Here is a 22,529-nt window from a genome sequence, read left to right on the forward strand (position 1 = left end):
CTTACGTGCGGTACTGTACATACTTCTGGGTGGTAAATTATTGTCAAGACCTCTTTAAAATACTAGAATCCGAAAAATATTCTTAACTTAAATAAGGAAATCTCCATTTCTTCTTGCACTCAGGCCCAAGAACCTTTGCATGATCTTGATATTTGATTGATTCACTTACTTCCAGGGCCGCTCAAACTTTATGTGATTTTTGGCTTCGTTCACAATTTTTCTTCATACGTCTCAACGTCTCAAATTATTATCGTTTCCTGTCTCCATTCCAATCGTTTTAAGTCAGCGCTCACGTCATCTTTCCACCTGAGTCTTGGCCTTCCTCCTGGTTCGGTTCCAATAATATTGGCTCTGTAGACTAGCTGTTCTTTCTGAGGACATGCCCAACCCACTGTGATGTTCTACTTTATTGTAATTTTTAGTAGTAAAATTCGTGTGTATATGTCAAAATTAACTTAATTGGTGGCTCACAGCCCCAAACTAGCGCTGCCTAATATCTGTACGACCTTGATCAAATTGGAGGAAGAATGAGAAAGGAAGGTGGATTATGAGTAATTTAATCAAAATTACTCGTAAGAATCATTGCATTTTGAGTTTGAAGCATCTAAATCGTCATACAGTTGAAATTTTTGAAAAATCGCAAAGATTCTGTGAAGATTCGGGGTTCGAATCCCGCCTTGAATCGGAACTCCCGAAACTTGAATTCCGTGCCATAAAAGGAATTTTATTATTACTGTTAAATTATGTTTATTTTATTAGATAATATTTACAATATTTTACAGGATATTATATTTATTTTATTTTAAAAAACTTAAATTGCTTACTAAATAAAAAATAGAAACAAATTTTTAATTAAAATGACATTAAAATATGAAAATTATTAAAAAACTAGAATATAAATTAACTTTAAATACATAATAATATTATTAGCTGTAATTAATTAGTTTTAAATTCAAAAATAATAGTTTATTATTAAACTTATTTAAATTACAAAAAAAAAAAAAATACAAAAACTTTTGTATTTGTATAAATGGCGACGTCGCCATCTAGCGTAATATATGAGAAACAATTATTAAAAATAAAAAAAACAGACGATAATAATTTTAAAAATAGAATAAAATAAAATAAAAACATACTTAAATATGAAATAATGTTGAAGAGTGGATAAAATTATAAATGCAATTAAAAATTTTCTTTTAATTTGAATTAAAATATGATGGGGAAATAAACTTTTAACATTATTTTCATCAATAGGGAGCGCTATTCAAAAATTTATAATTAACATTTTAAAATAATAATAATATTTCTTTTATGTCGAATCTGACTATTCTTTTATTCGATTATTTTAAATATTTAATTAGGTAATAATAATAATATAATAAAAATATTCTGGCAGATGTCGAATTTAATGAAAGCGTGAATCGTGGATTTAGGTCACACGAACAATGAAAGGACATAAATTGCTAATTATTAGGGCTAAAAAGATGTTTTATATATTGCTTAGTATTTTTATAAATTAAGCGATTAATTTCCTTTTTCTTTTTTTCTACTCGGTTATTCTTGAACTTTCCTCGATTCGATGTAGGACATTAGTAAACACCCAGGCTTGGAATGTCCATTATGGTTTTGAAATTGGAAGTTTTATGAGGCGCGGTCTCTCTACGACCTTGTTAAGGTCGTTCGTAACGGGTTCGAATTCCTCGAGGGGTTAAAAAATTCACCGATTACGCTTTAACATGGCTTCCAAGTAACCTATTGGCCTATCGCCGGTGGATTCTGGTTCGAATCTAATGTAGATCCTTATGATCTATCGTAGATCGGAGCTTTTTTCCCGTCTTAATTCATGATACTGACTCTTTAATAGGACTGGTTCTTTATAAATAAGTGAAAATTGGGCCTGTATGTAACCTATAATACGGTGCGAGCCAACTGAAAATTTAGGCAATCTAGGCTCGTGTTATGTGGATTACATGTTCCTTTGGGCACAACAAGCATCTGATATGTTATATCCTTACTTGGATACGATCGCATATGTCCAAATAGAGAGGCGTGTGAATATATTTGTGAATTAAACCACAACATTGGTCGTGGGATCGCGCCTGACCAACGGGCTGCCCGGGTGGAGTTTACTTTTATTTTTTACATATCTAACACCTAGATAGATGCCAGTTTTCCATCGAAAGTCTTTCCTCAAGGCATCCCCTTGGCAGATTGCTCTCGTGTGTTGCATTACAGATTCATAGCAATCATTCAAATCTTAATTAAAGCATTCTAAATTTGAGTACAGTTGTATTGAAAATTTTAATGAATACTCCTAAATTCATACCAAAAAATTCTTGTAATTATTTGGTATAATTACGCTTACGTCATTTATGGCAATGGAGCATAAGAAGGGGCTCGAAGTAGCCACAAATCTGCGATTGTTCATCCCCAAAAGCCATTAAAAAAACATTAAATTTTGAGGCCCTCCTGTGTCTAACGGCTCCAAGACTTGGGCCTGCTGACTAGAATCGAATTTAAACTTTTAAAGGTATAAGCTGTGACATATAAGAGGCCCTCTCTTCACTTACCATTTCTGTATATTGAAACCCTGAATTACTACTTTAATTTATGTATTATGCGGCCCTGTTGCTAGCACGTCCCTTTATCTGGGTATACAGTTGAATATAAAGCTGCAAAACTACATTTAACAATTTCAGAGCATGTTTAAACTTTTTTATTATTATAACACTTTATAGTCTCTACGTGCAAATTTTATTAAAGTATGAGAAATTCAATTTAACAAGCAAACGATCTAATTCATTCAGCTTATATATTTGACGATGATGAAGTATAACTCGAGGGCGTGATCGAAAAATTAAATAAATACAGGTCACAGTCCCTGGAGGAATGACAACATTTTTTAAAAATGGCGAACAAACAATACGCCCGCAGCTAATGAGAGGAAAAAAAAAAGATGAGGAAACTCCAAAGGATTCAAGGTTAATTCTCCAGTGAAAGTTGTTAATTCTCACAAAGGAAGAATGGGGAATTAATTTTATATCTAATTAGGTTATCGATAGAGTAAAATAATATCAAATAACTTCACCTTTAAGTTCTCACTTTCACTCGGGTGTAATAATGGTGGATGGATCGATATTAAGTAGAGCATCTGAGGCTTGGAAAATATTCGGCAAAAAGGGGTCTCCCACCAACAGGAGGCCCCAAATCTATCGTTTTATAAACTCGTTATTGTAATAAGAATATCGAAATTTAAATTTTGGCCATATCTAATCCCGATTGCCGGCACGGCTCGGGAGCAGGGTGCACTGGCGCTATGCAGGACACCCGCCAAAGAAAATCGCACAAGAATTTCCCAAAAATTTTTCCACAGAAAAATGTTTGAAGTCAACGCTGTACGTGGGGCCTCCCTCTAATTCAAATTTGCTCGAGCTCCCACCGAGCTACCGGGAATATTTTCAAAAAATTTCTTAAGAAATCCCGTTCTATCAGCTGTTATCCTTTTGAAAATGATTTTTCTATTGTTTTCTCCTTGTAAACTCGAATTGGAAGTTGCATAAAGATAACCTAAATATCGTAGAGAAAGAGTTTGTTTGTTGCCTTGCCTACACGAATTGACTCATGAACTCACAATGTGTTCGGTCCCATAGAATAATGTAAATTTTTCCTCGGGGGGATCTTTGACTTGATGCTGATTTATGAACAATATGAGTAGAATTAGGCTATAATACGAACTTTTCTCTTCCTGAATTTTACATATTATTATTATGCAAATTAATTCAATTCCTTGATTGAAAGTGGGATTCTTTCAATGAGGGAAAGTGTGTTGCATTTTTAATTGCATCTTTTTGTTATAATTAAATATCTTTATAGATCTTAATTATAGATAATATTTTAAAATATTTAATATGAAATTAGGGAAGGTTGCAAGAGTTTAAACATTTGTAATTTTAATGTATAGTGCAGCAATCCCTAATTCTTTAAGGTTAATGATTGAGTTGAGGGTTGTTGCGAGCTTTAAATTTGAGAATTAATTCTCTAAATTTAAGTTTAAACTCCTTAAATGACTTTAAATTTCGATATAAGCCCAGCAACTAACCAAATTAACTCTTCTATCAGTTATTTTATTAGACTATGTTTATGTGAATGGGTTTCTGCATTAAATTAAAGAAAATGTAACGTAATATGGTAAATATATATACTTTATATGAGCTCATAGCAACATTTAATCAGGTTCCTGTGCAAGTTCAATCAGTCCCTTTATACATACAGCACTTTTATTCTCTCTCTTGCAAAAGTAAAGGCTTTTCTGACGGACTTTTTATACTAAAATCGGAATTTTAAATGGAGCAAAGCTACTATTTTGACCATTCACGAATTTGAAATTATTTAAAAAAGAATTTTTCCCTCCCCCAAACAAATGTCCATTAAGCAGTCTATAGGCGAATGACCATTGTGTTCAAGTTTTGCTAGCAAAAATATTATTTAGGTCGGAGTCGGTGCCTAAGCTATTAATCACTTTTAAGTAACCGGACTGCTTAATTTGCATATAATCTATCCAAATATGGTCATTCTTACAGAAATTTCGAATTTTCCCGCATTTTTTCATCCGTCATAATTCTCTGCATCCGAGTAGAGGAGCCTCGACTCTTTCTCAAAGGACATTGTTGAAGGTCGTAAACCCATGTTAACGACCTTCGTTAAAGGACATTGGTTCTTATGCAATTCTTTTTATTTAATCTGTTTAATAAAATGAAAGATATTTTTATCGATTGCTCTTCTGTTATTAAATCGTAAACAGAATTCTCACCCTCTTATTTATTCAATGCGCCATTATGCAACACTATTACGGTGAGTTTTTCTGTTTAAAACTTCTAAAATACCGTATAATAATTTTTAAATTATTATGCTTAAGTTTCTGACGGATTATATATAAAGGAATTTACATTTATTCTTAACAAGATTCCCATATAAAATACAACAAAAGACATTCAAACTCCAATATTTAACGAAAAATAAAAAAGAACACGAAAGAAAGCATGTAATATGCAATAAAATATAATTTAGATTAGTAAAAATATTATTTTAAATAAAAATTTGCTTTAAGTATTGCAAAAATTGCATACATATTACATTCTTCCTTGCATACCTTTTATTAAATATGGAAGTTTGAATACCCCAAATAAACACAGTATCTCACAAATAGATGAATATAGACCAAGTAATTGCTAGAATTATACATAAATACAGCATAAATATTTCATCCTTATACACGTAAACTATATTAATAGATACGTAAGATGCACGAGAACACGTACGCATCCTAAATACACGAGAAAAAAAAAAGTCAGAAGGGATGAAGAAGATCACACGTGCAGCATCCTCTATGACGTCTCCAATATAAGAATATTGATCAGATAAAATGCGATAAGTGAAAAAATGATTTATAAAATATAATAAAACAATATCAATTCTTACAATTTATTGTTATTATTTAAATTTTTTTGTGTTTTATTTCGCATAAATGCCACATTGTTTCCCTTCCCTCTCCCCCACGTAAACAATCGTTTATCCTTCGACCGATATAATGAGTAGTTTTTTGTTTCATAATCTCAATTATATCTTCTTATCAAGAAAACACAGAGAACAATCCGTGTTGAACACAATTTATTGTTAAAACATTATGCAGTGTCAAATGTGTTAACGTGTCATAAGCATCTAAATGACGCTCGATCTCCTTTTTACTCTCGTCGAAATTTTTAATTATTCAAAATGTCGCCCACGTTTTTTATGTTATTAATATATTAATGGAGGACCCTCCTGGCTTTAATTTACGAAAATAATAATTACAATTTAACCTGTCAAAAGTTTTATTTATTTAATACTTAAAGGTTAATTCACGAGCGATGGAAACTTTATACAAACTTACAAACCCTTTTTACTTATTGAAAAATTAAGTTTGGTCATTGAATATATTAAAATTGAGAGTAATCTACGTACCGGGGGATTCGGCAAGCCTTTTTGATAGGGCCTTGTATACGTGTGGGGCCCCCGTAATTGTCTTTTACGTAAAGAAGCGTGACACGAATTGAATAATGAGAATGAACACGACAAGAAGGACGGGGTCAGTAGGGTAATTTAGTAGGGCCCCCGACACGGAGGGGGCCCCTGAATTTAGTTCTTTTAAATGACTAAATTCGATTCGTGTCGTGTAAAGACACTTGGCGCATGATTCGAATGATAAATGAAAAGGCCAATCAGTACGGACTTTTACTAGGGCCTTAGACATAGAAGGGTCTCAGAATATATATATATATATGTATTAAATGTAAATTAACGTAAAGCTTCTTTTGATAAATGGCGAAAAAATATTGATTTTTTTGTTTTTTTCATATAATTATTTGTCTTTCGGAGACTTGTCTGGGCCCTATTCCAACTCTCTCAGGCCCTAATATGAGTTGTACTGTACATCTCTCATCTGATCAACTATTCATTTTCTATCGATATCGATTGACCAATTAATACTATAACAAGGTCAAGTTAGTTGATGCAATCTCTTGTAATATAGTGTGGCCCAATGATTTAACTGTACCTTTATTAATTTTGTAAAAAAACAGAAAAACACGTCGTTCTAAACCCGGGTACACCTGTAATTGTTGCCCACAGACTACCTGAAACACAGGCACTTTGGGCCGGCCTTGTGTTTTCAAATATCTTATAATACTACGTTGTTATTTCTTATATAATATTTGAAGACAAGCTTCATTCGTAATTTAGAAGCATTTTAAGATGCTCGCTTCTATAAGAATGCATGCTTTAGATAAAAGAATTTAGTGCCTTCAGGCTTGTTTTATGCTTTATAACTTTTTAATATTTAAAAATAAAATAAAATAAAGATATTAAAGACTTTTAAGCATACTTTCCTTTTTTTCGCGATTTTTTTCCTCTTAAAAATGATTGTAAATTCCAGGAAAATGAGGAAGTTTATCCGAGAGAACACGCGCGAGACCGATGCTAATTTTTGGAAGAAAGAGCTAATTCATGGGAAAATAAACTCTAAATTAACTAATATTTTGTAACAGAAGGTTGCATAACCCCTTCGTCTAGAGAATTTTCTATTGTTTACAGATTTTGAAATGATATTTCACAATTTTCTGTAACACACGTCCTTGTATGCAATTCCATATACGAATTTTTCACCCCCTTTTTTTTCTACGGGTGTAATTTAAATTTAAACGCTTTTACCCGAAAATTAGCAAAGGAAAATGACAGAAAAAATGTTAATTAATCTTATGACTGGTTTTATAGAAAATTATCTTAACGATTCTTAATCGATTCGGAGGTGTTACCGACGTAATTATTAATATTAAAATTCTTTACGATTGCTTAAATTTATGAGTCGAAAGATGTGATGGAATGTAAATTTGCTATGAATATCTTAAGCCAAATCACATAAATCACCATCCCTACAACACAAACTTTCTCTGTCGAGCCTCCGAGCAATGCTAAGGGCACTCTTTAGCCTACTTAACCAGGCATTTACACTCTGTTAATCGAGGCAACCTCCGATGTTACCCCACCTTTACCCACTAGTAGGTGGAGAGGAAACACCCTGCTTTACTTCTGCAATTGTCTGGATCTATTGTTTGTTCTGGGTGAAAGTATGCGGCCGATTGAAAAGATACCACGCGCAAAAAAATAAGAAAAAATTAAAAAAGAAGGGGAGGATTCGGAACTATGTCCTCAGCTTGTCACTTTCCACGTAACGGATGACTAGTTAGAGATGTCATACTTTTTTTTTTTCATTGTCACTTGTCATTGGAACAGGGTCGAGGTGACACACATTTCTTATCCTGCGCGTTCCACCCTTCATAGACCGAGCCGTACCCCTAGGCAAGGGAGGAGAAGAGGGAGGGTGCAAATTCGAATGGTGAGGGGAGGTGCAGAAATTCGGGATTTCGCTATATAAGCCTGCGATTTCTTGGTTAGCTCAGAGTCGAAGCAAACAACCAACAACAAACATGCTTAAGGTAAGCAGCTCTCTTCAATCTGAAGGGATAGTTGAAGAATTCAATTCAATTAACTTTTACTTTAATGTCTTCGATTTTATTACAATTATTTAGGTAGCCGTGCTATTCTCCGTTATTGCCTACACTTTGGCAGGATATTTATATAAGGCACCAGTGGCACCAGTGGTTTACAAACCGGCACCGTACGTAGCCAAACCCTTCTACGCTCCTGCACCTTATGTAAGTATGGTTAAGACGTTGAGGATCATCATCAACGCGCTTCGATAGTTAATAGTAGCTTGAATTTAAGCAATTTTAAAGATTTATTCTTATAATTAGACAATGAATTATGTTAATTTTGTACAGTACGAGAAACCCAAACCGTACGATTTCGGATATGAAACCGTTGATGAATTTGGCAGCAAGCAACACAGACAGGAAACTGGTGATGGTGCCGGTGGAGTAACAGGAAGCTACGGTTACGTCGATCCTTGGGGCATCTACCGTCAAGTAGATTACGTTGCTGATGAATTAGGATACAGAGCTACAGTTAAGACCAACGAACCAGGAACCGCCAACCAAAACCCAGCCGCTGTCAACGTTGTTGCAGACCCAGTCCCAGCTCCCGCACCACCCCCGAAAGTATACGTTAAACCCGTTGTTCCAGTAGTCAAGAAGGTAGTAGCCGCAGCACCTTACTACCCCCCACCTCCACCTCATCCCTATGGCCCATACCCAGGACCAGTGGTTAAGGCCGTAGCACCCGTCTATGCCGGACCAGTTGTAAAGAAGATCGTATATTAAGGACTATAAGGGACTATGGATATTTGTAGTATAATTATATAAAATATACATATATATATATAAATAAGTTATTCTATGTATTTTTCTGGCACCCGCTTGCTTCTGAGAAGTGAGTAGCTATTTATCTTATTGTATCGTATGCATCGCTTGTAGCTGTACTGTATCTGCATATGCCTTGTAATAAATGTAAATTTTTATCATACAAACTCAATTTTTACCTTTTTCCATATTCTAGACACGCTAAGAATTCAAAAAAATACCATTATTTATGAGAAAATCCCCATTGAAATGAATTCTGACACTAGAAACGTCGCGAGAATGCATGATGAATTCCGCTTTATACACGCCTTAATCCTTCATTTTATACCACAGAAACGATCAAAATCGGTCTTTTTTAACGTGTTACAGAATATAAAATAATTTAAAACGTTATTTTACACTATAAACCTATAGAAAATCGTTCAAAGAACACCGTACAAAGTAATTAGACGTGTTGCGCCGTATTAATAAGTGGTTGATAAGATAATAGCCGTTGTGTTCTAGTTTAAAAATCTTTTAAATACTACAAAATAAGATCAGAATAAACAAGAGGACCTATATCCAAAGACAAATATTACATTGAATTTAAAACGTGCCCTCATATTTATGTTACATAATATCGAAAACTCGTTTGAGTTATACAATAAAATGTGTAACACTGAGTAATACAATACGTTTCACTCCCCACCTGTTATGGTAAAATACGATTTATCTAGTCTATTGTTGACCAGAGACACACCTGTTTCACCTGTTATAATTCTAAGAACAACTAAGAGAGAAATTTATTGTTAGAAAATGAAGTAGAATAATTGCTATTCCATGACAATTTACTACATAAAATAAGGGCTATTGAAGGCATTTTATACTTATCAATTTCATGAGTATTAGAGCAATTCAAGATTTATGAGGTTTCTTACAAAACAGGAACGTATCCATCAAATTTTTATCATTTTTATTTTTATTTTTAAAGAATTATTTTAACTCGTATCTTCAGAAAAACTAGTTTAATAAAATGCCATATAACTGAGCTTATCGATAAAGGAACCTCTCTAATTTTTTGCTCACCTCTCAGAAGATAATGAGAAAATATCAAGAGTCACTTTCGTCTCTAACGAAATTGTTCTGGTCGATCATTAACCTCTATAGTTTACTTTTAAATAAGTGTAATTATCTAAGGGTTGTTTATATTCTTCTTTTCTTTATGGTTTGTATGGAAGAAGTGAGTTTCCATGTTGATTTAGCGTGTAAAACATACTAAAGAACACTTTTTCTTTAACATATTTACATTTTTTAATGTGCAAAGTTACACGTGTTCTAGATTTATTTCATACTTCTAATGGGCTAAACTTTGTAATTTAATTCTTCATTTCGTACGAAATATGTAAATTATGTACCGTATACATATTTTAATATGTAAAAAGAGATAAAAATGAAATGAATGTAGGCATAAAATTAATAGAAAGTTAGATTTCGGGTGATGGTAACAAGTGACAAGGTTATCTTACCTGAGAAGGATCGAAGTTTAATGCCTCTTACGAAGTGAAATTAATGAAAAAATCATGCACATCACATAAAAAAACCCTTTTATCCTTCGATATTAATCATTTTTCATAAGTGTAATATAGTCAAATTAGTTTTATAAGGGCACGAAGTTTTTAAATCGTGATATTTTAAGACGAGACATTAATAAAATGAATGGAGGTAGGCGCACTTATAATATGGGGGAAGTGTATGGCAGATAAGCAATTAACTATCTTTAAAAATTTAACTAGATCATTATCGATTTAACAATCTCACTCGTAAGTTTGTAGAACCTATTCTCGCTTTTAAAAAAAGGCTCTTCCTAATTCTCATCCCCTCCAAGTTATAAAGAATGACAATTATTAATACTGTCATTCATTCGATCCCCCCTTCGACATTCATTACACAAGAATACTTATGTAAACAGTATTTTGACGAGGTCGAAACTTCGTGACATCGTGTCATTGACTCACAACATGCAAAATTTTGCTCTACTTTTTCTCTTATATTTTATTTTAATATAAACAAAATCTTTTACAGACTTTCATTATCGACCTACTTTTTGCATAATTTTGGGATTCTATTTCCGGAATGAAATACGCTTATTCGAAGTCCATTTCTTGAATAATAATAATAATATATAGGGGGAAAAAAACAAGATAGAAATCATAGTGATTAGTCCACCCGGCTTCTGTAACTAGGAGTAATTTAGTGTTGTGGACAAGACACGCTCTCTGGACACACCACACGAAGAATGCGGAAGAGCATCCAATTTTTAATCAAAATTTCTATAAATCTGTTTAAATAAAAAACATAATTATACTTACTTTACGAATTTAGTTCAGTATTTTTATAATTATAAATAAATTTCCATCCATTTACAGTGTTTGTACGTAAATTACCGCACTTTTTCTTTTGCGTATTTCTGTACTTGAATCCGTTTTAAGCGTTAAATTCGAAGTCGATATGTAATTATCTTGTAATGCTTTCCCTGGAAAACTTTATTTTTAAACTGGGGGTGCGTCTTATATTCGAAGTAATGCGGCTTATCTGTAACTATGAAGACATTGTTTCTTTTTTTTTCTTGTGATTCTCATTATAGAACAATGCTAGGAATGCTCGTTATAATTTATCATCAAGATTAAACTTAATTTAGCATCTAAAAACGGCGATAGTTTATTGTGTGAAGTGAATTTATCAACTGATTTCCTCCTGTTCTAGAATTAAATATACACCACTCGTCGTTGAGTTCTCGGATGTAATTTACTGGTTCTAATTTCATGTTACGATAAATGATTTTGATATTATAAGTAATGCTTAGATTCAAGTAGCATGTGAATCTAAATTACAATCTATTTTATTAAAAAAAATTCAGGAAAAATTCGATCTTATCAACAGGAATTCAAGTTCGATAGGAAAGCCATACGTTGGCTTTCAATAAATTTTAAATTTAAATTTAATAAAATCGAAATTTAATTTAAAATGGATTCACCGGACTCTAAGCAACGTGTAGGGATGATTATTTGATTCATAATTCTATATCATTTATAAATCAGTCATTAAATAAAGGCCACTAAATTATTGAGTAATTTAGAAATTGCTATAAAAGTAAAAAATTTTAATAGAATTATACATTAAAAATTAAAATAAATAAAAAATATTATTTATAAATTTGAAAAGATAAATTGAAACTTAATGAAAAATTTAATTTATAATATTTAAGAATAATACAAATAATTTGAGGTAATTGCTTCGAAAAATGTCCATTATTCATAACAAAAATTAATATAGGCCTATCATTATTTTATGAATTGCTCTGTACAGGGTGGCCTAATCAGTTAACCATAGTAAAGATTAAATTGCTGTCTTTCAAATACTTAAATCGTGCCTTTAAAATCATATTTCTTCTAATTTTGCAACAGAAAAACACACTATTCTAAACTCAATTAGCAATTCATATTCACGAATGTGCTTGGAACACAAAGTACAATTACCTGACTTTTGGATCACCCTTTACTTTAGCATTAAGTTTAATAGAAGAATCAATCAGAACACATGCTTAATATTTAATTATTAGTGTAATTCATAACTTAAAGCGTAAATATGCAAACTTCAAAGCATCCTTAATCGCTTTGCATTCTATAAGAATATATATAAATCTAAAAATATTTTAACTTAAAGTATGCAATTTTATATTTTTAACAAAACTGCTGAACGACTTTCCCATTTTTATTCAAAAATAAAAATAAAAAGCTGTAAAAATACGGCAGGCGAAACTCTCTTAAATATGGCGTGCAAAAAAACTATTTTTAATTAATTAATTAAAGGTATAAAATATTTTTAAAAATACTTTAATCGCTACCGATTTAGAGATGTAAAACAATAAGATAAAAATTTGCCACGCTCCAGTGATGCAACCTCCGAACTTCAAATGTAGGCAGAAGGGTGGTGCGCAGAGATATCTCCTGTCTAGAGCACCATCATTACGTCAGGTGTGGTCCGTATGCCACGTGAAATACACTAGAGTGGGACCATAGGTACGACCAAGCCTATCATGATGACCTATAAAAACAATGAGGTGTAAATTTAACCCTTTCCTGCAAGGACGGGTATATATATATGGAGAGTGGATGGTGATTTTCCTGAAAGCATCGTTTCAGCTCGCAAAGATGAAGGAGGTACGATTCTGTTTCTCTTCCTTTTATCCTATACTTAAAAGGATCTATAACAATTTTTTCGTATATATATATGTATATTCAGGTATATGGAGTTTTAATATTATTTGTGGTCGTCGTTTCTGGAGGTTATGTCGCACCAGGCCTGTATCACGATCCCAGTTACGTAAGTATAAATCTGATTTTTATTACGACTTTTTTGATAGAATTAAGGAATTTTGGAGCTTGTATGCGAGAGGGAAAACAGGGGTGATGGTAAGGAGAAAGTATTATTTTTTTCCCTTAATTTTATTTTCAGTCAACAACCCTAAAGAATGTCCCACGAAAAACTTTTTGACCTAATTGGGCGGTTCTCTGTCTTTTTTAAGTCTACAAAACCTCTTAAAAGTAATGGCTTAAGACGTTGTTCTAAGAAAAGTTCTTCCGTAGATAAAAGAAACACAACAATAATACTTTAATATTGTACAAAATACAGGAGATCTGATTAAAAAAAAAAAAAAAAAACCCAAATTTTCCCTCTTTCTACCGAAATAGTGTGTATGGTTAACGAACTGTATACAAAGGAATCCATTTTTATTCTTTTTTTTTCCATGTATAATAATCGACTAAACGTTTCTTTTGTAAACATTTCCCCCTCCTTTAAATCATTAGCATTATTTAAATTTCTTCTAAAAATATTCAGGTTAAGTATAATTAATAATAATCACGTTTATCTATACGGGGGAATTACATTAATGATATAATAATATCGTGACGATATCCTGAGGAATGGTGCGTGACGTCGGATGATAAAAAGAATAAGGAACCGACGATTGAGGACACCATTGTGATGAAATAATTGTTTAATAAACAAGAAAGGCTCTAATCAGGACCGTAATTGGGCAATTTCGTCGCTAATTGATAATTTGTTATCCTTTTGAGACACTTAACTAAAGAAAGGGAAGTGAAATTGGGCGGATACTTACATTTTTTAAGCTTTCTCTTCCTTATTTTTACTTTTTTTTTATATTGTTTTTCATAGGAGAAAGGCTCTACATTCGGTCACACATTATTACTTTCCCTTATAATTCTATAGACTTATCGGGATTTTTATATAGGGCTGTCAGATTTAGTATAATTTGTGGCTCACGAACTGAGAAAACGTTCTTCTGTATGACTTAATGGGCTATTCTTTGCGCTTTTTTAAAGCTATAAATATTGTAGATAATGACGTTTCGTGCATTTGATGCTATTTTAGAAACTGGGAAAAGAACCGATAACGTAGAAAGTTAAAAATATAAAGAACTAAGGTGAAATTTTTGGAATTTGTTAGTTATTAGATGTAAAAGTAATTACCGTATTTCACGGACTATAGGACGCTATGGACTATAAGACGCACCTGAATTTTGGAGGCAATTTTTCGAAGAAAAAAGTGCGTCTTATAGTCCGTAAAATACGGTAGTTTGATAATAAATAAAATGTTTTTACTTTAAGTCCGTGCTCAGCAGTGCCCTCGTGGATGCCCATGAAGGCACTGCTCAGCTACCATCCTCATTTGCATCCACGAGTATAGTACTATGAAAACAGCACACGATTCTCCCATTTTAACGGAAAAATCTTTAAAAAAAATTGCAAAAATTCGAAAACTTTCTAAATATAATTAAATCCCTAAATATATTTTAGACTTTTATGCAGAACAATACGCGAAATTCACGGATAAAATCAGTTAAAGGGAGTAAATTTAAGGTTTAAAAACAGGATTAAATATTTCAGACTAAAAATAAGACTAGTTTTACTTTCAGTACGCTCCCAAACCTTACGATTTTGGATACGACGTGCAAGATTCGTATGGAAATCAACAATTCCGTAAAGAGACCAGCGATGGAAAGGGAAGAGTAGTTGGATCCTATGGATATACTGATGCGTACGGGATATATCGCATCGTGGAATATGTAGCAGACGAATTTGGCTACAGGGCGAAGGTCAAGACAAACGAACCGGGCACGGCTAACCAGAATCCTGCACACGTAACAGTACGTTCGCAAGCGATACCACACGTCACACATTACAAGAAACCCATTTATTACTGATACAATACGTCCATTTAACGATACCGTAAAGTTCGCTGGGTTAGTAGTTTGCTTGGATGCCTCCTGTAAATAAAAAGCGTCCGCCTAGTATTTGTGCGGGAAATTTCCCTAATTGTCCAAGAAATTTCCCTTCGTTTCTAGCTCGCCGCATTGTAGTGTAGTAACAGCGCTTGAATGGAAGCTTGGATTCTGACGTAGCGTTAGAGGTTAGCAAGACCCTGGATAATTTATGAAATTTTATTAAAGATATATTTATAAATAAACTGGGTTAAATGATTTTTTCTCTTTAAAAAATAAATTTTATTTAAAAAAAAGTAATAATAATATTTAAGATATATTATCCTTATTGTATTGAGTTAAGCGCAATGTACTTAAATGTACGCGTTTTAAAATATTAATTTATAATTTTATAGCAGATTTAAATGCCAATAATTTATCAGAAATATTTAAAATTTATAATTATTTAAAAATTAAAATTTAAATATTGTAAGATCCTTACATAAGAAGATCATCTTGCATAGAATCAATGTAAAAGACAAATAAAACCCATTAAATATTGAAATTAAAAAGAAATTTTTTGAATTTTATAATTATTTATAAACGTATTTTTTAAATATTTAATTAAAAATTAAATTGTATTTCTTTTATATTTTATTTTTAAAAAAAATTCAAAATGGAGTCGCAGTCGATCGACTGTAGAAGAATCGTTTATATAAATCTGAGATAAAAATTAAGGAAGATTTTTATCAAAGAAAGTAATGAAAAATTATCCTAGAAGATTAATAAATGATATTTAGGTTATTGAACTTAATTTTACGTTTAAAAAATAACAAATTAACAAGTGAAACGATAAACGATCCCTTTCTATCTCGTAGAAGATCTACTCGTATCTAACCTTATCATTATAGATTATTTACAACGAAACTCCTCCCAAATTGAGTAGAAAACTGACAGATTACTTCCACCCATATCAATATAAAACGTATTTTCGAGTGACGGAAGCTACAAAATGCCATCTTAGTTGTCAAACACGTGACTTTAATAGCCCATATTCTATTGTGGAAACGTCATACATACAGACATAAACCATTATCTAAAGCAGGGTCGGATTTATACACGAACTAAATAAATGGGATGGACTTAGACTCGTTGTAGACCTGAGCTATAACGTATAATAGGCCCTTCTTCTCCACCAAATGATAATACGTGTAAAAAATGTGTGGCCCTAAGCTGCAACTAGTTTAGCTTGTGTAAATCCGGACCTGGCCACACGTTAGTCTTTACGTGGTTTAAATTAATTATTATTTGATATAGAGGAATTGCCTCTTATATATTATTAGTTTAAGGCCATAGCTAGACTAATTCGAGCTCTAAATCAGGATCGGAATTACACACAAGCTAAAACAAGGTGTAGTTTAGTCTCACGATACGAGGCTTCATTTAGAGGCCTTACGCTTTTAAATTTATTACTATTTGTGGAGGAAGGGCCTTTTATATATTGCAGTTTAGAGCCACAAAGAGTACCTGACTCTACACATACACTAAACCAAGCTTCAGACTTAAGGCCTCCTACGGTTAAAGGCTCCTCACGTTGTTAAATTTATTAAATTATATTTTTCGTACAGGATTATTCTTTACGATTATTCTAGATAAGAAGCAAACCGCTTGTTATCTAGAATAATTCTATAAAGTCATTTATTTAAATTAATTGAAAATTGCGTAATAACGAATAGAATTCTGTTCAATTTTTAATGCTCGACTGCACGTAAACATGTAAAAAATGTAGGCCAATATATACATTAGTGATTATTTTATGTCATTTCTACCAATACAAATTACTTGTAAAGAATAATCATGTGTAATTATATACAGGGACTAAGAGAAATAAAAGAGGATTTATAGAAAAAGTGCTCTACCTCCTCTCAGCTCATCACATTTTTCCTCTCATCTTTTGGGGATGAATTGGGCATACCTCCATGTTTAGGATTTCTAATAAGGAATATACATATAAATAACTTAAAATATATGCTCCCACCTCAAATTAGTGGTGTCTTGCCCCTGTACATCATCGTTTACGTTAGCAATGGAGTCGTACCTGTCATCTAACTCCTTCCGGGGAAAATGTTTGAATTGAAATAACGTGACTTCCGGTTTGCATCGGACGTTCGTATATAATTAATCGGGGCTTCCCCCCTAAGCTTTCCATATCTGGTCTTGAGTTTCATTTATCTCACACCGGTCTTGAGATTAAGGAAAGACAATCAGACAGACGACGGACGGACAAACGACAGTGGGAATTTATAACAGAAGGAAAGTATGGTGATCGGTCAAAAAATGACCCCCACAGAACTATGTTTTTGGACTCAGGGGGACTTTGAAACGTCGAGAAATGCAAAAAATCGGGTATTTTTCCTGTATGTTTGGATGTTGGTGTGTATGTGTATGTGTGGGGAGCACGATTTCGTTCACCCTGTTTGAAGCTTGATAACTCCTGTGTTTTTGGTGAAAAATTTCTTAAATTTTGCAGGGATGTTTGTATATTAGAGGAATTAATGCTATTAAATTTTGGTGGTTAAAGATTGAAGGCGTAGGGAGATAAAGGGAGGTCGTGTGTCGTATCTCGAGTGGGGTCGGACTTTATGACGATTTTACTTGTTATCATCATTTACAATTTTTTTTTTTTTTTTATAAAAGTTGTCCCTACCCTCAAAATAAAGCTTCTTGCCATTTTATACTCATGCAGTTTTAAATGTTGCCGTGAAAGTTAAGCAATTCGTTGATGGGTTGCTTTATGTAAAGATATAGAGAAATAAATAGCACTTCTAAATACAATTAAACTTTATTTTTTCGATAAAATATTAATTAAATTAACGTTTAATCTTGAAAATTGATTATATATTTACAAATACTCATAAATTTAATGCCGAAAACTTTGTTTCAGAATCAATTATTGTTTATGTAAATGAATTACTGTTCAGCTCTCGATTTGTACCCAGAAACTATCTACTACCAGAATCGCAATCGTCCACAGTCATACTGAATATACTTTGAATATTCCGAGTTCTTTCTGTACACTCGCGTTGCAGAATAAACGAAGATGGTAATGGTAATCCCGAAAATTTTACAAAGGTGTATTGTATTTATGAAGTTCTTATGAAAATTGTATTGGATTTCTGAAACTTTAACGAACACTGTATTGGATACTTGAAGCTCTTATGGAGGTGGTACTGGATTGAGACATTTATGAAGGCTGTTCTGGATTTCTGGAGCTTATTTGCGGAGGATATAGTGGATTTCTGAAGCTTTAATGGAGGTGAAACCGGATTTTTGAAACATTCATGAAGGCTATACTGGATATTTGAAGCTTTTATGGAAGCGTATTGGATTTCTGAAGCATTTATGATGACTGTACTAGATTCCTAAAGTTTTGTGAAGACTGTAGTGGATTTCGTGAATTTTTTTTTTTTTTTATTTTGAAGACTGTAGTGGGTTTCCGAAGCTTTTACAGAAGCATTACCAATTTCATGAATACTTTAGAAAAAACTTCGCTTAATCGGAAGAAGTAACAATATCTTTGACTGTGGATTCGCGAGATTCATTTATTACAGAATCTAACAAGTGATATACTTTAAATGCATTCAGTAATTTGAAAATTTAATACCGTAAATGAATCACAAGTATTTCATAATTTAGTAAGACACAAACTTAAATATATTAAGTACCATGTATTAGAATGAAATCTGGGTAGAAGGAAGTGGCTGTACGAATTTAACGACGACACCAGCGGATTATACTCCACCAACGTCGCAGTTTACTGTGCTTCTCCTGCTCTTTCTCTTTGTCATGTACAACGACCAAACGTGAGTTTCTCGTAGTGTATTTACCTAATACGTCATTGCACGAAGGAACAAGTATCTCTTGCTTCTGCGCAGAGATGAGCATTCTACTTATTGTTTGCTCAACAGACTCATTTTCATTTCGTCCGGGAAATCGGTAGATGGAAAACTTCATTAGGAATTTTGTTAACCGTCGCAGCTTTTCTACAGACCACTCGTCAGGGTTCTCTGGCTGGTGGAGGATGAAAACGTTTTGATTTGCTTGATGTTCAGAGAACCAAGTCGTTTTCCATATCGAGAAGTGTATGCTATCCATGCACGGTTCTTCACACCACTCGCCTAAGAATGAAATGCACGGCCGAACATTTGGAAAGCATTCCTCTTGCAACATGTTGTGCAAGTCCCACCAATGCGACAATTCGTGCAACTTTATCACTTCGGCAGGACATAATTTAGCAGAATCTTTGTGAAATATTTGATCTACTAGAGACAACAGCGATGTTAAGCTTACACTCAAGCTTCCATCCAGCGGAGGACTCATAATGTCACCACTGCCTGATGAGACCTGTGGGATGTCCGCATGCGTACACTCATCCTTTTCCTTAGTATAGACCGAATCGTCTATAACGTTGTCGTCTTCCATTGAATGTACTTTTCTTTTACAGCAAAATAGCCCGAATCTCTTGAAACACTTTTTCCTATAAGAAGGCATTGAAATTATTTCTTTTATTTCAATAAACAAATTGTAAATTGGATGAAAGTCGGAAAAGTTGATATTCGATTACTGGATGTTTATCCTCTACAAAATCAATATTTGATTAAGATAATATATATACATACGTATTATTTTCTATGTGCTATTTCTTCAGCCTATCTATAGACACTAAACTCCTCCCAACTGTGCGCTATCATTAGGTGTTTTCTGACAGTTGTTCTAACAGACAGAAGGCAACTAGTGAGAAATTCGTAGCGTGTGTAAATAGTCCTTACGGTATTTGATAAAAGCCATCAATAATTTATTGATAATTGTATTATGAAAGTAAGAAAAAACCAATAAAGTTTCCGAAATAGTTATCTAACGCATCAACTAACCAGATTATAAAACGAGAAACCAGATATAAGGGTAAGAAATTTCCTTAAAATGTTATCAAAGATAATTTAAAGTTAATTAGAAAAAGCCGCCATGGAATCCATTTTCATGACAAAGTGATACAGAATGAAGAAGATTCAGCCCCGTACTAAAGGAGACAAGTGGTTTCGGATAAGTCGAAACGGAGAATCTCCATCGGATTTGATTGAAGGCTTTTAAGGCAAGTAATAACAAGGCTGATCTGCCAAAGAGATGTCTCCCGAAAGAGTTTCTATGGGAAATATCCTCCTACTTTCATATATTACAAACGCTAAGAAAACCCGAAGTATTTCACACGATCAGCCGAAACTTCGGCAACTACTGGTGTTTAATGTTTCTATCCACGAAGCCTTAGTAGCAACCGAAGAGAAGACTTAAGACTAAAAATATGTTTATTTAAACTTACTTTAAAATGAAAGAAAACATTTTTCTGTTGAAATCGCCAAACCAACAATATAATCGCATTCGCTCGCAAAACAGAACGAACCAACAATGGTTTAGTTTTATTGTTCGCCAGCAATTGTTGAAGAGATCGCTACGTCATTCGCCTTTAAAATTACATACAGAGGGCGAAAAGAAGGCATTTTTATGTGTCAATCGCGGGTTTTATCAGAATTAACGAAAATTATTTAATTAACAAATATAACGTTTCAGTATTTTGTTCTTATTTTGTCAGCGTGAATGGTTACTTTTCGAATTAAAAACATAAAATTATTATAATATTAATAGCAAGGTTGAGGCCGAAGTTTTCAACGCGAAAACGTGTACGTCGGACGTTCAGCGCCGCTTTCCTGTAAGCCTAGAAGTTTGACAATGGCGTTTGGAACGTCGAGCATTCCACTGTCGTTCCAAACGCCATTGTCAAACTTCTAGACTTACAGGAAAGCGGCGCTGAACGTCCGACGTACACGTTTTCGCGTTGAAACTTCGGTCTTAACCTCGCCAATAAAAGATTTTTTTGAAGCGGATAGTTGTATATATGTAATTAAAATTTTTACAGGAAAAATCCTCTTCGAATTAAACTACTTAATCTACGACAAGTTCCGAAGATTAAAATACTACAACGTTAAAATTCTCAAAAAGGAATTTTATTTAGATTAGAACTTTAAAATACACTTTCCATACGCATTCGCTTCAAACACATCAAGGCCTCTTCAGCGGAAAATACCACAACCACTTCAAGATGGCGCTTTATACCACCCTATCTTATCCCAAGCACGCATCCAGCGCATTTCCTTTATTCAAATTAATGTTATAATATAATAAAATATGTAAATAATGTTCTTTAATTCTTCGTCTAATTAAATTATTTTCTTTATGTAATATCGTAATATTATTTTTTAAATCAATGTTACAGTTATTTTTAATAGAATGTCGAAACCATGGCGAATCTTCAGTTTTCTGTGTAATGGATGCTTCACGTTCTGTTATTCTCTTTTTTGACTGCCGTTTTGTTTCTCCTAAATAACATTTTGGTTGAGGGCATGTGCATATAATTTTATACACAACTGCTGATGTTCCAAGTTTATCTCCTTTTTCTTTATTACAGTTTGTAGTCAAAGTTACTATAAGGGCAAATTTTCAATATTGCCTATATAGTATTTTTGGTACCCTTATGTATGAGGAAACCTTTAATGTGACACTGGCGGATTGTTTTGCCATAAAAATTTGCATAAGTATGCAAATTAGGGTAGTGTGCCACTTCCATAGCTTGAGAAACATTGATAAACTATTGTTGTAGAATTATTAATAAAAAATATTTTTAAAAGGGGACAACAGCTTAATTAAGTATCACTCCGAGTTGAATTTTGTTTCGTGAGTTTAGACACAAATATAAATTATGAAAAATGAACTCATTGTATATATAGACCTCATTAATAAATATGTTTGTTATAATAATAATTCGTATTTGAAAAATTATGGGTATATTTCACAGTAGAACAAATAGTGACGCTAAATCGAAATTTGATTGTATTTGTGTTTAAAATTCTTTAAATAACATATTCCCCATATTACATACATACATGAAAGACATCGGCCGTATACAAGGTGTTTAGCCGGCAAAAAAGAGGGTAAGGGAAAGGGGAGAAGAAGGAGGGAGAGGAGATAGACAGTAGAAAAAGGTAGGATTCCTCTGAACGGCGTACATATGGCTACTGTACCCTCTACGTTTGATGTTGGCGTGCAGTTTTTAGGCTGCAAGAACATTGTCCCCCGAAGGGTCTAAAAGAAAACCTGAGTGTAGCAAACACCAATAATTGACTGCCGCCACGAATAGCTAAGTGTAGAAGTTAGTGCCAAGTGGCCGTTAGTGGGAAGATATATCTACTTAATACTAATAAACCTGAATGCGAGCACGAATTTTAATACTATTAACAGTCAGATAGACAGTGTGAAAACAAGCGAACACAACGACAAACTAGACAAGACGAACGGACAGCAAGAAG

General features: G+C 33.0%; 2 protein-coding genes across 2 annotated transcripts; both read left to right on the forward strand.

Moving 5' to 3' along the window:
* The first annotated feature begins 8,351 nt into the window (after positions 1-8,351).
* On the forward strand, positions 8,352-8,813 carry LOC136984270 (cuticle protein 10.9-like). Its single transcript, XM_067281184.1, has one exon. The coding sequence runs from the start codon at positions 8,352-8,354 to the stop codon at positions 8,811-8,813; it is 462 nt and encodes a 153-aa protein (XP_067137285.1).
* Positions 8,814-13,042: 4,229 nt separating this feature from the next.
* LOC136984271 (cuticle protein 10.9-like) lies at positions 13,043-15,117 on the forward strand. The gene is made up of 3 exons (XM_067281185.1): positions 13,043-13,051; positions 13,134-13,214; positions 14,830-15,117. Exons 1-3 carry the CDS (start codon positions 13,043-13,045, stop codon positions 15,115-15,117), a joined length of 378 nt encoding a protein of 125 aa, XP_067137286.1.
* Positions 15,118-22,529: the final 7,412 nt, after the last annotated feature.

This window comes from Centruroides vittatus, unplaced genomic scaffold (assembly GCF_030686945.1).
Source record: "Centruroides vittatus isolate TY-2023 unplaced genomic scaffold, ASM3068694v2 contig_911, whole genome shotgun sequence".
NCBI lineage: Eukaryota > Metazoa > Arthropoda > Arachnida > Scorpiones > Buthidae > Centruroides > Centruroides vittatus.